The 17,911-nt window shown below is 43.7% G+C and overlaps 1 protein-coding gene across 1 annotated transcript in view; it reads right to left on the bottom strand.

Moving 5' to 3' along the window:
* The window catches only part of LOC124545877 (collagenase-like), a 179,044-nt gene that overhangs the window by 103,046 nt on the left and 58,087 nt on the right, over positions 1 to 17,911 (bottom strand). The window contains exons 4-5 of the mRNA XM_047124837.1: positions 16,639 to 16,713; positions 1,781 to 1,949 (exon numbers count right to left, since the gene is read on the bottom strand). Of these exons, the coding sequence (XP_046980793.1) occupies positions 1,781 to 1,949; positions 16,639 to 16,713 (244 nt within the window). The remainder of the gene's footprint in view (positions 1 to 1,780; positions 1,950 to 16,638; positions 16,714 to 17,911) is intronic.

Consider the following 17,911-nt stretch of genomic DNA (forward strand, 5'->3'; position numbering starts at 1 on the left):
CTTGCGTGCACGTCGTGTTCTGAGCCGAAGGTATCCTGCCAGATGAATTGGACGAGGAGGAACAGTTCCTTGGCCTGCTAGGTCTCCTTATTTAAATCCTTTGGACTTTTTTCTTTGGAGATGCATTGAAGACGTTGTCTGTCGAGATATTCCAACAACTCCAGAGGGCATGCAGGAACGTATCGTGCTTGCTTGTAATTCTCTTCAGCAGGCAACACTGGAAGCAGTAAATAATTCTTTCATTCAACGAGTGCACCAGTGTATCGGTGTCCAGGGTCACCACTTGAGCACCTTTGAATGTTCTACTCCCGGGGCAAGGGTACCGAAGAGTCAAAGTCAATTTTGTGTAATGTTTTTACTTGGTTTTCATTTGTTTTCTGACAACTCCAGCAAGTGGACGAGTTTGTGATCCTGGGCTCTAAGTCAATGTTGTTTTATGTAATTAATAACATTGTTTTCAGTGCATGGTACACTGTGATACAGTTTTGAATAGGTCTTTAGGAGAGGAAATGAATTGCCGAATAAAAAATACAGGGTGCCATTTTAAAAAGTCATACCGCTGTTCATATCTTTGTAAAAAACAAAGCTACAACGAAACCAAACATGCTGATTGATGTCCCCTGACGGATAAAGAACATTTGCTTGAAACATTTTGTAATTTGAATCTGGACACACAGTTATTTAGGGTGTTCAATATAAATTGGACACCCTGTATATGGTATCTAGATATATTCTAATACATAAAGGGGAAACATTGTTAGCAAATATCACCAAAAATCCTTGACCGATTGTTTACTATTTGAAAATAGGTACTATAACAAACCTTCGGATGAATATAGAATACGTATATTGTAAATATATATGGTAAGTAAAACAGTTCAGAGGGACATAGGCTATATGTTTTTAAATAACAGAGTGCAAATTTTATGTTAAAAACTGCGAGAAAGAAAATATTGTGCTGTGAACATGTACGGTTTCGTTTCCTTTCTCACAGTCAGTTTTAGGTTAGATGTCAGGGCACTTAAACCACTAAACAAATTGTTTGTCCTAGATATATTCTTTCTCCTCATACATAATTTTTAACAAATCTTCTATACACAGCAATGTGCTGTTTTTTTCCTATGTTGCAGCCAGTTTTAAGAGGAGAAGGAGTGTTGTGTTTATGGCTTATCTAGTTATGATGACACTACTACTATGGAAATGAAATCATCCGATACTTTGCAGTCCTGTACGTTCAGAGATTAAAGCTATGACAAATAGTGTCATTCAGGCTACCATCCTCACAGATCCAACAGGTGAAGAGGTCTCTCCGGTATCCCTTGTATTAATGATCCCAATCAATTTACCCACTCACTGCAAGTGACTTCATTTCCCAATCAAGATTTCGTTTGCAGTAACAAGACTCAAGGTCAGAGCCAGAGGGGCGGGGGAAATGAAAAGATATTTGTCCAATGAATATCCGTTTATCATCTGCATTTCTTCTTGGTGTAGCAATTTTAATAGCCAGTAGTGTATTTTATTGTAATTTTCACTAATATATCAGTGGTACCTTAAAAGAAAAATTAACAGCAAATTCTGTTTGGTTAGAGGGGTAGTTACAAACTGAGAAGCCACCTTCGCCCAGGTCCGAACAATGAGTCTATGCCCATTTTTAGACCTAGGAAGGGCCTGTGATTACACACGGTGCTGCAGCGTCAGTCAGAAAGTAACTGAATGGACTGTAGCGTTCTGCGGGTACTGTGAGTCGGCTAGCTTGTGCCTGAGGATGAGCACAACTCACCGAAACACACACTGGGCGGCGGTCAGCACGACGGACACCGAAAGCAGAGCTCCGCCGCAGAGGACTCTGTTGTCGGCGAGCACCAGCGTGTGGTACGGGAACTGGCCGGGCGCCGTCTCCCTGGCGTTGACGGCGCGCCCTCCGTGTATCGGAAACGTCGCCAGCTGACCTGCAGCGGGAACGCACGAGGCGCGATCAGAAAGTAATGGGAATTTTTTTAATCTCACGGGCTTTATACATCTTATTTTCAACTACATCTACATCTACAAGTGTGGTGTGCGTACTGTAAGACCTTCGGAACACACACCATCAGATTATTTGACTTGTCGCTCTAACGAAGTAGGCGAGTATCAGCAATCTGTCTCGTGGTCTTAGCATGGCGTGTTTATCTTCTGCCGTTAGGTCGGACGATAGAAATGCCACTTGCACGCCTAGAGTAGCAGATCGATGGTGACCAACTTTAAACAAAACTTGATTAATTTTCACACATATTTATTAAAATAACAAAAAGGCATAGATATTACGTAACTTGATTCTGGGTGCTGTTTACAATTGACAAGCTGAAGTTCCTTTGGTCTTGGTACGTTAATCTTATTCTCACATATCTCTGATACTTGACAAAGTGTCTATACATTTCTCCTCATGGCTATGTACAGGAATATGATAATCTTATTAGGCGCAGACTGAAACTTGACTATAGACTGGTACAGACTAATGCAGACTGATACAGACTAATGCAGACTGACTAATCGGAGGTCTGTACACTCGTTATAATACCTCGCACGTTCAGGTCTCACTGCGCGAGTGTGATCCGTGAAGAGAAAAGGTTCTACGTTAGCAGCAATCTCATTGGCTGCATTACATATTAATACGCGGATCGGCGAACGCAGAATTTGGTCCGTCTCTACGACAGCGCCATCTCGTAGTGCGAAGACGGACGAGCGCTGCGCCTGCGCTGTTGTGCTTAGCGGGGCGCGCTCTATTGGGAAAGTTGTGTACGCGCTGACTACGCGGAACTATGTACACAACAACATGGATACTCTGCAAATCACATTTAAGTGCCTGGCAGAGGGTTCATCGAACCATCTTCTAGCCGAGCGGTTCTAGGCGCTTCAGTCCGGAGCCACGCGGCTGCTATGGTCGCAGGTTCGACTCATGCCCTGGGCGTGGGTGTGTGTGATGTCCTTAGGTTGAAGTAGTTCTAAGTCTAGGGGACTGATAACCTCCGATGTTAAGTCCCATAGTGCCTAGAGCCATTTGAACCATCTGAACCATCTTCACAATTCTCTATTACTCCAGTCTCGTATAGTGTGCGGGAAGAATGAACACCTATATCTTTCTGTACATGCTCTGATTTCCCTTATTTTATCTTGGTGATCGTTCCTACCTATGTAAGTCGGTGTCATTAAAATATTTTCGCATTCGGAGGAGAAAGTTGGTGACTGGAATTTCGTGAAAAGATTCTGTCACAACGTAAAACGCCTTTGTTTTAATGATGTCTATTCCAAATCCTGTATCATTTCTGTGACACTCTTTCCCATATTTCGCTATAATACAAAACGTGCTGCCTTTCTTTGAACTTTTTCGATGTACTCAGTCAGCCCTAACTGGTAAGGATCCCACACCGTGCAACAGTATTCTAAAAGTGGACGGACAAGCGTAGTGTAGGCGGTCTCCTTAGTAGATCTGTTACATTTTCTAAGTGTCCTGCCAATAAAACGCAGTCTTTGGTTCGCCTTCCCCACAACACTTTCTGTGTGTTCTTTCCAATTTAAATTGTTCGTAATTGTAATACCTAGGTATTTAGTTGTATTTACGGCTTTTAGATTAGACTGATTTATCGTGTAACCGAAGTTTAACGCGTTCCTTTTAGTACTCATGTGGATGACCTCACACTTTTCGTTATTGAAGGTCAACTGCCATTTTTCGCACCATTCAGATATTTCTTCTAAATCGTTTTACAGTTTGTTTTGATCTTCTGATGACTTTATTAGTCGATAAACGACAGCGTCATCTGCAAACAACCGAAGACAGCTGCTCAGATTGTCTCCCAAATATTTTATATAAATAAGGAACGGCAAAAAAATGGCTCTGAGCTCTATGGGACTTAACATCTGAGGTCATCAGTCCCCTAGAACTTAGAACTACTTCAACCTAACTAACCTAAAGACATCACTCACATCCATGCCCGAGGCAGGATTCGAACCTGCGACCGTAGCGGTTCCACCCTCGACGCCCTATCAAATCAGTTACTAACGATAGTGTAGATGAAGTAAAGAAAATGGTTCTGGAAAATCGGCAAATCACCACCATCAGAGGGATTGCTGATGACGTCGGCATTTACGTTAGCTCATATTAACCGCTTCTCGGATGTTTTAGGCATAAAAGGCGTAGTCGTAAAGTTAGTTCCGAAACAAATAACGTCGCGTAGACATCGCTCAGAAATTGCTGATTGAAGTCGACAACGATCCAGAACTTCTGAAGAAGCTTGTAACAGGTGACTAAACGTGAGTAAGCGGATGCAACGTCGAAACACGCCCAATGATCCCAACGGAAATAGCCTGCAGAACCAAGATCGAAAAACATTCGACAAGTTAGATCACATGTGAAGGTGTTCACAATGTTTTCTTCGATTGCAATGGGCATGAGTTTCTGTCTTATGGTCGTACGGTCAATAAGGAATACTACTTGGAAGCTATGCGCCTTTTGCGTGAAGCACTACGAAGAGAACAAGCAGAATTTTGGCAAAGCCACTCGTGGAAATTGCATCACGATGGTGCTCCCGCTCACACATTAATGCTTGTTCGTGATGTTTTGGCGAAAACAAAACCGTTATGTTGTATCTGCCATCGTATTCGCCAGACATGGCCCACTGCGACTTCTTTCTATTTCCGAGGCTGAAGAGAATCGAAACGAAAAGTGAGTTCCAGAAATGCTTCGAAGATTGAAAAAAGCGCTGACGCAAGTCTGTTATACCTGACAGGGATTAAATTGAAGGAGACAAAGTTGATGTTGATGAATAATGATTCTTTAAGAAAAACAAAAACTCTCCTTACTTCTTGGTCACACCTCGTATAAATAGCCGCGCAGTTTGCTAGTCATACTAATGCCAGGAAGTGCTCGAAGGCAATGCCTTTTTATGTGAAAAGTCTTAAAGATTTCTAAATAAAACAAACGTTATTAATATTCTATATCTTTATTCGTCATGGCTATGTATTTTCAGCCATCTATCGCTAGAGGGCACCGAACTGTGCAACGAAACTATGTCGGTGCGTGAGAAACGGCATGCTATAATAGAGTTTCTGACTGCAGAAGAACTCTTCCACATACAGAGCACTCTCTCCATCAGCATGACAAAGCAAGACCAAATACGTGCGCCACGGCACCTACAACGATACGATGCCTTGGGTTCCCTATCATTGATCATTCTCCATACAGTCTCAACTTGGCCCTATACGATTTTCATGTGTTTCCAACACTTAAGGAACACCGAGGGCTTCATTTTGATAGTGATGAAGCGGTGCCAGCAGACGTGAGGTTGTAGCTCTGTGAAAAAGGTCAGATATTCTACAGCGAAGTATCAACAAACTGCCGGCCAGAGTGGCCGTGCGGTTCTAGGCGCTACAGTCTGGAACCGCGTGACCGCTACGGTCGCAGGTTCGATCCTGCCTCGGGCATGGATGTGTGTGGTGTTCTTAGGTTAGTTAGGTTTAAGTAGTTCTAAGTTCTAGGGGACTGATGACCACAGCAGTTAAGTCCCATAGTGCTCAGAGCCATTTTAACCATTTGAATCAACAAACTGGTCTCTCGTTGGGAGAAATTTGTTCGTCGCCAGGGTGACTATGTTGAGAAATAAATATCGAGACACGAAAAATTATTTCTAAAGCTTAGAGATTTTCCATATAAGAAATCGGAAGCATTGCTTTTCGGCTCACTCTCGAATCACGAACACTGCAAACCGCTAGTGTACGATAATGCTTGTGAGGGTACAGTAGACATTTTTCTTTTCGACAGATGTTTGAACTCAATTAAAATATAATTCATGCAAAATAGCAGATATTTATGCGGCTCGAACGGGTAATAATTTTTATGTACAGTTTTTTTAATTTCTCTTTCATGTGTTCACAGATTCATAAGACAATTAACAAAAAACTGTTTATGTTCATTTCTTTGCGTTTATTGCATAAAATCGACGTGCTGAGCTCGAATATAGCGTCTGTCTTTCTCAAATGTCGATACTTTTCAACATTTAAACGATTTTTGAAAAACTGTTAATTTACTAGTTTTTCTGGCAAACTACAACATATTTCCATTGGTTCGATTATGAAACAATCACTCATTTCATTCGTTAAAAAAGAAAAAAAAAGCTATAAGTGCCCGAGTCCTTCAGAAGCGTCTTTATTTCGTCGACTGTCATAACTGTATTACATCTATGTTGTTACTCTTAACTTAAGTGCTAACAATTACACAATTTTGGCACATTTTGAGCCCATGTTCATTTCATACGCTCGTACCTGTCCTGTATTTTTAACTGTTTGTGTGATATCACTTTTTGTTGCAGCCTCATTTTTCCCCCATGAAGTATAGGTTGGGTGATGCGATGACTACGCGCCATCCGCGTGCTATGACATGAATAATTACTTCACTTGTTTTAGAATATGCTGTCTGATTTGCCTTGCCTTCGAAGTCTGTTTTTCCTGCAATCCAGTGTGGTACATTTCTCCTTTCTGTACTGTAATTTTACACGACTGCACATCACCCAACTTACCGCTCTCCAACAGTGAATTCTGCTCCTGTCTCCTCAACACAAAGTCAAAGTAAACGGTAATACGCGCAGAATCAGCTACAGTGCGGAATTTTATACCACCAGATCCTATTTTTAAAACATTCGAAGTCTTTTCCTTTCCCTCTGCAACTCTTGTAATATACCCCGCCAGTGAGCAATTTATCAGTCTACCTTGACAGAATAGTTCAGCAAGCTACGGAATATATTACAAAACGTAGTTATTCACCGTGATCATCACTACGTCGCTCTAATTCGGCGTACTGACTTTATTGGTATACTTGCGGCTGGGTTCAATACACCGACTCCTTTAAATGGGCTATTGCATGTATCGATGTATATCGATATTATCGTTTGTTAATGTAGATGTAATTGTGTGACTATAAGTAAAGTTCACTGTGGTCTTCTAACGTAGAATTTTAAATTGCCAGCAGACACGTTTGTTATGTTTGTGGACATTACACTGGATCTTAACAAATGAGACATAAAGTTGCGCCTGGTACGAAGCTCTGTGAGGCGCAGCGCGTTTATTTCAGTGTCATGTTCAAGACCAACATGGAACATTGGTTTCCTATGCGACTTCCGGTAGCTTCCGGTCTGCTTTGGAGGGTTGGCTATGTGAAAGAAGAAAATGTATACGATCTGCAATTCCTCGAACATGACGAGTAGCCTACGAATTAAGACAACTGTTATTTCCGTGTGGTGGATGTTACACATTACAGAAGCACCAATATCAGAAAATATATTCAATATCCTAGCGTACCGTCGTCTGTTGCTACAGTACCCAGTAGTGCAGAGCTGCTAATTCCACCACCGCCGAAACAGCATACTAGTGAAAACGAGGTAGAGACAAATTCACCTCCATCTACATCTACATCTACATTTATACTCCGCAAGCCACCCAACGGTGTGTGGCGGAGGGCACTTTACGTGCCACTGTCATTACCTCCCTTTCCTGTTCCTGTTGCGTATGGTTCGCGGGAAGAACGACTGTCTGAAAGCCTCCGCGCGCGCTCGAATCTCTCTAATTTTACATTCGTGATCTCCTCGGGAGGTATAAGTAGGGGGAAGCAATACATTCGATACCTCATCCAGAAACGCACCCTCTCGAAACCTGGCGAGCAATCTACACCGCGATGCAGAGCGCCTCTCTTGCAGAGTCTGCCACTTGAGTTTATTAAACATCTCCGTAACCAAATAACCCTGTGACGAAACGCGCCGCTCTTCTTTGGATCTTCTCTATCTCCTCCGTCAAACCGATCTGGTACGGATCCCACACTGATGAGCAACACTCAAGTATAGGTCGAACGAGTGTTTTGTAAGCCACCTCCTTTGTTGATGGACTACATTTTCTAAGCACTCTCCCAATGAATCTCAACCTGGTACCCGCCTTACTAGCAATTAATTTTATATGATCATTCCACTTCAAATCGTTCCGCACGCATACTCCCAGATATTTTACAGAAGTAACTGCTACCAGTGTTTGTTCCGCTATCATATAATCATACAATAAAGGATCCTTCTTTCTATGTATTCGCAATACATTACATTTGTCTATGTTAAGGGACAGTTGCCACTCCCTGCACCAAGTGCCTATCCGCTGCAGATCTTCCTGCATTTCGCTACAATTTTCTAATGTGCAACTTCTCTGTATACTACAGCATCATCCGCGAAAAGCCGCATGGAACTTCCGACACTATCTACTTGGTCATTTATATATATTGTGAAAAGCAATGGTCCCATAACACTCCCCTGTGGCACGCCAGAGGTTACTTTAACGTCTGTAGACGTCTCTCCATTGATAACAACATGCTGTGTTCTGTTTGCTAAAAACTCTTCAATCCAGCCACACAGCTGGTCTGATATTCCGTAGGCTCTTACTTTGTTTATCAGGCGACAGTGCGGAACTGTATCGAACGCCTTCCGGAAGTCAAGCAAAACAGCATCTACCTGGAAGCCTGTATCTAATATTTTCTGGGTCTCATGAACAAATATAGCGAGTTGGGTCTCACACGATCGTTGTTTCCGGAATCCATGTTAATTCCTACATAGTAGATTCTGGGTTTCCAAAAACGACATGATACTCGAGCAAAAAACATGTTCTAAAATTCTACAACAGATCGACGTCAGAGATATAGGTCTATAGTTTTGCGCATCTGCTCGACGACCCTTCTTGAAGACTGGGACTACCTGTGCTCTTTTCCAATCATTTGGAACCCTCCGTTCCTCTAGAGACTTGCGGTACACGGCTGTTAGAAGGGGGGCAAGTTCTTTCGCGTACTCTGTGTAGAATCGAATTGGTATCCCGTCAGGTCCAGTGGACTTTCCTCTAATGAGTGATTCCAGTTGCTTTTCTATTCCTTGGACACTTATTTCGATGTCAGCCATTTTTTCGTTTGTGCGAGGATTTAGAGAAGGAACTGCAGTGCGGTCTTCCTCTGTGAAACAGCTTTGGAAAAAGGTGTTTAGTATTTCAGCTTTACGCGTGTCATCCTCTGTTTCAATGCCATCATCATCCCGGAGTGTCTGGATATGCTGTTTCGAGCCACTTACTGATTTAACGTAAGACCAGAACTTCCTAGGATTTTTTGTCAAGTCGGTACATAGAATTTTACGTTCGAATTCACTGAACGCTTCACGCATAGCCCTCCTTACGCTAACTTTGACATCGTTTAGCTTCTGTTTGTCTGAGAAGTTTTGGCTGCGTTAAACCTGGAGTGAAGCTCTGCTTTCGCAGTAGTTTCCTAACTTTGTTGTTGTACCACGGTGGGTTTTTCCCGTCCCTCACAGTTTTACTCGGCACGTACCTGTCTAAAACGCATTTTACGATTGCCTTGAACTTTTTCCATAAACACTCAACATTGTCAGTGTCGGAACAGAAATTTTCGTTTTGATCTGTTAGGTAGTCTGAAATCTGCCTTCTATTACTCTTGCTAAACAGATAAACCTTCCTCCCTTTTTTTATATTCCTATTAACTTCCATATTCAGGGATGCTGCAACGGCCTTATGATCACTGATTCCCTGTTCTGCACTTAAAGAGTCGAAAAGTTCGGGTCTGTTTGTTATCAGTAGGTCCAAGATGTTATCTCCACGAGTCGGTTCTCTGTTTAATTGCTCGAGGTAATTTTCGGATAGTGCACTCAGTATAATGTCACTCGATGCTCTGTCCCTATCTCCACCTAAGACTATAACATGCTGAGAAAATTTATGTGAAATGTATTCCAAATTTTCTCTCAGTTGTTCTGCCACTAGTGCTGCTGAGTCGGGAGGTCGGTAAAAGGAGCCAATTATTAACCTAGCTCGGTTGTTGAGTGTAACCTCCACCCATAATAATTCACAGGAACTATCCACTTCTACTTCACTACAGCATAAACTACTACTAACAGCGACGAACACTCCACCACCGGTTGCATGCAATCTATCCTTTCTAAACAGCGTCTGTACCTTTGTAAAAATTTCGGCAGAATTTATCTCTGGCTTAAGCCAGCTTTCTGTACCTATAACGATTTCAGCTTCGGTGCTTTCTATCAGCGCTTGAAGTTCTGGTACCTTACCAACGCAGCTTCGACAGTTGACAATTACAATACCGATTGCTGCTTGGTCCCCGCATGTCCTGACTTTGCCCCGCACCCGTTGAGGCTGTTGCCCTTTCTGTACTTGCCCAAGGCCATCTAACCTAAAAAAAACCGCCCAGCCCACGCCACACAACCCCTGCTACCCGTGTAGCCGCTTGTTGCGTGTAGTGGACTCCTGACCTATCCAGCGGAACCCGAAAGCCCACAACCCTATGGCGCAAGTCGAGAAATCTGCAGCCCACACGGTCGCAGAACCGTCTCAGCCTCTGATTCAGACCCTCCACTCGGCTCTGTACCAAAGGTCCGCAGTCAGTCCTGTCGATGATGCTGCAGATGGTGAGCTCTGCTTTCATCCCGCTAGCGAGACTGGCAGTCATGACAGTGATTTCAGTTTCAGTGATTTCAGTTTAAATGATGAGAGAAATATGGAATTGTGGCTCTTAAATCATGCGACGTTGTATGATCTCGTTAGGACGTTGCAAGCAACCAAACCAAAGACTGAACTTCTTGCACTTAAGCACTATAAGCATTATAACTTCGTCGAAAAATCCTACACTGCTGGCCACCGTAAATGCAACACCAAGAAAGACAAGAGGTAGCACAACAAAATTTATTTTGTAGATAACATGTTGAGCAAGTATCAAATGATTACGTTTACAGACGTCTGTGACATGTGGTTCCTGCCAGAATCAGTAGCCAGAGTAGCCGCCATTGTTGGAGATCACCGCTGCCACACATCTCGGCATTGAGTCAAAGAGACGTTGGATGTGTTCCTGGGGTACAGCAGCCCAAGCAGCTTCCACACGTTGCCAAAGATCATCTGGTGTGGCAGCTGGGGATGTAATCTGGGTCACTCGTTGAGCAACCATGGACCACATGTTTTCTATCGGCGAAAGATCCGGAGAGCGAGCCGGCCAGGGAAGCAATTCAATCTGGTTACTGACGAAGAACCTTTGGACAATGCGTGCCACGTGTGGTCGCGCATTATCCTATTGAAATATGGCTGTGGCCGAGTCCTGAAGGTAAGGAAGGACAACTGGCTCCAGCACCTCGGATATGTAGCGCCGGCTTTTTAAAGTACCGGCAATGCGTACTAGAGGCGTGCGAGAGTAATATCCAATACCGCCCCATACCATAATACCCGGTGCAAGACCAGTGTGGCGGTACATAATGCAGCTGTCCAGCATCCTCTCTCCACGGTGTCTCCACACTCGAATCCGACCATCGTGGTGCTGCAGACAGAAGCGTGCCTCGTCAGTAAAGACAACGTCATTCCATTCTGCCGTCCACATCCATCTGTCATCACATCATTGGCGACGGAGACGTCTGTGGTTCTGCGTCAATGGTAGACGAAGCAATGGACGTCTTGCGGACAGACCACTCTGCTGTAAACGGCGTAGAATGGTACGCGCAGACACTGGATGATGCGTTACAGACGCAATGTGCTGTGCTATGGTTCGGGATGTCACTGAGCGATCCGTCACTGCCATGCGCACAATTTGCCTATTAGCACGTGCAGTGGTGCACCGAGGTGAATGCGATCGACCACGTCGGTCCGTCGTACCCTCCTGCATCCAAAGGTCACATATCCGCATTACAGTTGTTTGGTTTCGTCCAACACGACTAGCGATTTCTCTGTATGATAATCCACAATCTCGGTAAGCCACTATCCTTCCTCTGTCGAACTCGGATACTTGATCAAACGATGTTCGCTGTTCTCTACGAGGCATAACTGATCGTCTTGTGAAACAACCACAAGGTAAACAGGCGTGCAGAACGTACACTCGTCGAAATCGCCAAGCCTTAAATGGCGCTATGAGGTGGCGTCACAGGCGCGCGTGATGTGCGTCTGCGCTGAAATTCTAATCAGTTGCATATCTCATCGCTGCAAACCCATGGTGTAAATTTCACTTGATTCGGATGCTTCCTTCAGGGTGTTGCATTTACGGTGGCCAGCAGTGTATAACATAACAAAATATAAGGTACGCCATGAGGATTTGTATGCTTGTACCAAACGTAAGGAAATCTTTGTTTTTGTAGTGATGTGCTTTTGTTGTGATGTTAATGGTTTCTTTGAAAACATTACGATTCCTCAATAACCATATCAATGGCGTATTTTTACAGACAGTTCAAGTAGACGCCTCAAAGCTGTCCTACTTCATTATGGAGACCAGTTTTCATACCAGTAGCCGACTCTACCACTTAAAGAGACTTACGAAAATGTTAAGCTGCTCTCGAGAAAACTAAAATACGGATGTAACAAATGAGATGTTTGTGACGATTTTGGGATACATTCTGGGGCTTCAAGGTGGCTATACCTAATAATCTTGCTTCCTTTGCCTGTGGGATAGCAGAGGAGATGGTCAACATTACACCAAGAAAGAATGGCCAACAAAGAACTCGATCCAAGTGCCCACAACGTAAGAGGGGAACACCATGTGTCTACGTAGAATACTCTGTTACCACCATTTGATATCAAACATGGGCTTGCTAAACAAAAGACCAAATGTTTAGATAGAAACATTGAGGCTCTGACCCTCATGAGACAAATGTTCCCCACATTATCTGAATCAAAAATTAAACGGTGGAATCTTCACCAAACCTCACATTCAAATGGTTCAAATGGCTCTGAGCACTATGGGACTTAACTACTGTGGTAATCAGCCCCTAGAACTTAGAACTACTTAAACTTATATAACCTAAGTACATCACACACATTCATGCCCAAGGCAAGATTCGAACCTGCGACCGTAGCGGTCGCGTGGTTCCAAACTGTAGCGCCTAGAACCGCTCTGCCACTCCGGCCGGCCACCTCACATTCCCGTGAATGAAAAGAACCTGAATATACAATGGCTCTTGATGAACGAAATGCTTGGGATGCTTTAAAAATAGCACTGCTACAGTTTATGGTCAACGACAGAAGTGAGAACTACTTGCAACTGATACAAAATTTGATACAGAGTTATCGTGTATTTAGGTGTAGAAGTGCACTGTTTGTTTTCTCATACCGGTTTCCTTAGGTCAGATTTAGGAGCTGTAAGTGAACAAGACAGCAAACGCTTGCGCCTAGATATTCACTGCATAGAAGGGAGGTATCAGGGACGTTGAGACTGTGCTACGAAGGGAGACTACGTGTGGGGTAAAGTCCGATAGGAGGGGTCAGAAGAACATAAGAGGAAAAGTCGATCAAACGTATATTTTTGAATCTCACCATTGTTGTATGAAGATTCGGTGTTATTCAATATTTTTGAACTTACCCCAGCAATTCTTCTTACATTTCTTCTACAGGACTCTAGTCATATTAAATAAGCGTGCAATATTAATAGCTCTTTATAAAATAGAAAAAAATAATTATAACATCCATAATATTGACACTTACACCAGCTGGTTATAATTAAAGTGCAGCTACTCAGAGAGGTACAGTGTAAGCTGCAGTTGTCGTATGGAACCGATTTGCGGCGGAAAAGAAATAGTTTCAATTTTGGCCGCCAGGTGCAAATCCGGCATTGTTCATGCGAGAAAGACGTACAGAATTTGTTTTCCATATGTAGTGGATTAGGAACGGGACGTGAGCAGGAAAGGTCAGTCAGGTGAGAAAGGCATAATTTTGAGTTCATTAGTAACTACCACTTACACAATTTTTTTAATGTGAGCACCGGAGATGTCGAATGCTGCATCCGTAAAACTACGTGATGAATAGTTGCTCGCAGCAGTTTCGGTGGAATCGAAGAGACGTATTCCTGTATACTGGCTTTCAGATCAGGTAGAGACCGAATGTGTCCGTTAAATACGTACTTTTATATGTCTCTAGAGCCAAAATTCACATGGATTCAGGTGACCTTGCAGGCCATGCATCTGGAAAATCTGTGGAGAAAACACTTTCGTGGAAGTTTGCATGAAGCAGATCTTTCACTGGACGAGAGACATGACTTGTTGTCAAATCTTGCGTGAACAGTGGTTTCCACACAGCTGTGCTGTTCCAAAGCAGGAACCACTTGCTGTTCAAGGAGGCTCGACAACATGCACACGTCACGGTACCCCCGACAGGACCCCTGGGTATATTCTCTTCAAAGTAGAATGGACCGACAGTAAAGATACTTGTGAATCCACACCACACAGTCACACACGGAAAGTGCAGTGGCTCTTCGTACACAACACGCGATTTTACAGTACCCTAAATTCGGCAGTTCTGTCTATTCACTGCACCCTCTAGTGTATAATGTGTCTCGTTACTCCACAGAATATTTCGCTGTCATGTGTCATCAGAAGCGTAAGAGCAAATTCAGAACGTTGCCACGCTGGACCTCCGCGTTTAGCTGCACTTTAATTATAACCAGTCAGTATATTCACAATCGGCACCAGAAAATTAAGCAGTAAACACGAAAAAAAAATAAAATCTCCGTCAAATATTGTTATGTGGAATAATTATGAACTCGGCGCTCAAGGAGGGAGTAGCGCAAGGAAATGCTGATTGCTACACCGGAAGATGCGTAAGACATCTGCGCTTGTTTCGAGTGGATACCAAAGCTCGGCTGAACAGAAAAATAACGCTACGGCCCGGACAGAAATCGCCGACACCGGTGGATTGTTATTGTCAACATCATAACGGCACAAAAAGCCCTATTAGATTGTCTAGGTTCCCTCTTAGATTTCACTCAGAGCAGACGGCTCCACTCTGATAATGTACACACATCAAAAAAAGTTTTGCATCACCACGGTCCCCAGTACTCCTGAAGATAGACGTTGACTGTGGATATTGTATCATAGACATAGCCTCTTTGACTGTTCATAGATATCATTAAACCCGCCCAGACATGTAAACAACCATGCATTACCCAAGGACTACTACCGCAGTAAATGACCGCTAGCTACGGATTATGGCTCGGTGGAACCCTGACAGCAACGCCACCATGTTGAATAATGCTTTTCGTGCAGCAACAGGAAGTCGTGTTACGACTCAAACTCTGCGAAATAGGCTACATGATGCGCAACTTCACTCCCGACGTCTATGGCGAGGTCCATCTTTGCAATCACGACACCATGCAGCGCGATACAGATGGGCCCAACAACGTGCTGAACGGACAGCTCAGGATTGGCATCACGTTCTCTTCAAAGATGAGTGTCGCATATGCCTTCAACCAGACAATCGTCGGAGACGTATTTTGGAGGCAACCCGGTCGGGCTGAACGCCTTAGACACACTGTCCAGCGAGTGCAGTAAAGTGGAGGTTCCCTGCTGTTTTGGGGTGACATTATATGGGGCCGACGTACGCCGCTGGTGGTCACTCAAGGCGCCGTAATGGCTGTACGATACGTGAATGTCATCCTCCGACCGATAGTACAACCATATCGGTAGCATACTGGCGAGGCATTCGTCTTCATGGACGACTATTAGTGCCCCCATCGTGCACATCTTGTGAATGACTCCCTTCAGGACAACGACATCGCTCCACTAGAGTGGCCAGCATGTTCTCCAGACATGAACCGTGTCGGACATGATTGGGATAGATTGGAAAGGGCTGTCTATGGACGACGTGACCCACCAACCACTCTGGGGGATCTACGCCGAATCGCCGTTGAGGAGTGGGATAATCTGGACCAACATTGCCTTGATGAACTTGTAGATAGTATGCCACGACGAACATAGGCATACATCAATGCAAGAGGACGTGCTACTGGGTATTAAAGGTTCCGATGTGTACAGCAATCTAGACCACCACCTCTGAAGGTCTCGCTGTATGGTGGTACATCATGCAGTGCGTGGTTTTCATGAGCAATAACAAGGGCGAAAATGATGTTTATGTTGATCTCTATTCCCATTTTCCGTACAGGTTCCGGAACTCTCAGAACCGAGGTGATACAAAACTTTTTTTGATATGTGTACAAAGATCGCAAATATTAACACCGCAACACAAACTGCTGGGTTTGACGTGGTCCCGTGACTAGAAAGCTGGACTGCTGATAACTGGCGTCACATTTGAGTTCGGCGATGGATTGTGTTTCTGCGTTACCCACGTGATGATCGTCTGCGAGTATGGCGGCGACCCGGTGACAGATCGGTCACATTGTCGTAATGTTTTGGAGACGTACCGCGGTGTTGCTCCTGGCACCACGGTGTACGGGGGCCACCTGTTATGACTTCAGGTCACCGCTGGTACGCACTGAAGGAACTCTGAGGTCACAATGGCACATACGGACAACCCGCGATCTCTCGTGTTACCTCTCACACTGCCATGATATTTCTAAATGTGACTCTATTTTCTAGTTACTTCAATAGTATCACGTAGCACCCAATCCCTAAAGTTTCATTTCGCTTCTTCCTCTCTTCCGGGAATTTAACTTTTTTTGTCAGGCAGTATATAGAAGTAAAAAATACCAAGCAGTGTCGCGTTTCAGCTGCAGCTCACGTATATGCTTACTAATTGTGAGATAGTGGTGCCAGGAAAAGCTCAGAATTCCTCTGCTGGACCTTGCACTGTAGGCTGTATAGGAACACTTACTCTGATTTTGTGCAGTTCTTGAATGCAGGGCCCTGGCGATAAGTCCACGTCGCTCTTTCAGTATCTGGAACTGGTCTGTAACAAAACAAAGAAACATTGTGGCTTTGGACAGATAATGCTTTGTGGATCTATAGATGGTAACAGTTATCAAAACCCATTAACACACATTTAAACAGAATGAAAATAAGAGAGGTACAGGCGAGAGAGAACCGGTGAGGGCTGCTCGAGAGTCTGGATAGCTCAGGCGGCAAGAACATTGTCCGCAGAAAGCACGGTTTCGGGTTCGAATCGCAGCCTGGCACACAGTGTTAATCTGTCGGGAAGTTTCAGTGATAAATGCACGTTGTTCTTACTCATATTTCTTTTCATTTGATTCAGTAATCCAGGCAGCTCTCCGAATCCTACCTGGTCATCTTTCAGTGTACGTGGAGTCATATCATACTTTTACAGATGCTGTTGATTATTTATACGTACAACACCAAAAGCTTCCTAAATCACTACATTTACCACATTCCTTTAAAATCCATACTAATATTATAAATGAGAAATTATTTTTGTTTTCTTTTCGCTACTAAGCGACTCAGTTTTGATGAAATTTGAGGAAGAACAGAGGCTAATTTAGAAAATGTGTAGCACAAAACATTTATTGGTGTGAAGAATGTAGCGTGAAATAGGTAAGTATTTTTCAAAAAGTTGTGTACTCTCTGACTTATGAACACTGCCAATTTGTGAAAATGCTTTTATTGGCCGATATGTCGTACATAACGCGAAGCGACGTTGTGACTACAATGCATTCAGAATTATCAAAGCGTTTAATCGATACTTCCATAATAATACCATTAATGCAAGAGTAGCTCTGCTACGTTTTCACGACTAAACCGCTGAACCAAATTCTATTAAATTTGCAATGGAGATGTATATGGATAGAGGAACAACGTAAGCTACAGTAGAAACTTAAAAAGGAGTCGACGCTTATAGTGTGAAATAGCCAATGAAACAACTTGTTCTACATCAGTGAACATAAACCATGTTAAAAAAACTTTAAATCTGTTGCATAATGTGTCGTTGCTTCAGCCGCAAAATTAACAGATGCGTACCCTCCCCACACATTGCTCGGCAGCTATACTGCGAGTGCCACCACGTCATGGTTTGGGGCAGCTTGGGGAGGGGGCGTCACATTACAAGCTGTGTGTACCTGAACAGGCAGACAAGTGAGTGCAGCTGATGTTATCACACGTAAAACAGCTTACTTAGCATCACTCATCACAGTAAA

The sequence above is a fragment of the Schistocerca americana genome, chromosome 8, assembly GCF_021461395.2.
Source record: "Schistocerca americana isolate TAMUIC-IGC-003095 chromosome 8, iqSchAmer2.1, whole genome shotgun sequence".
NCBI classification, from domain to species: domain Eukaryota; kingdom Metazoa; phylum Arthropoda; class Insecta; order Orthoptera; family Acrididae; genus Schistocerca; species Schistocerca americana.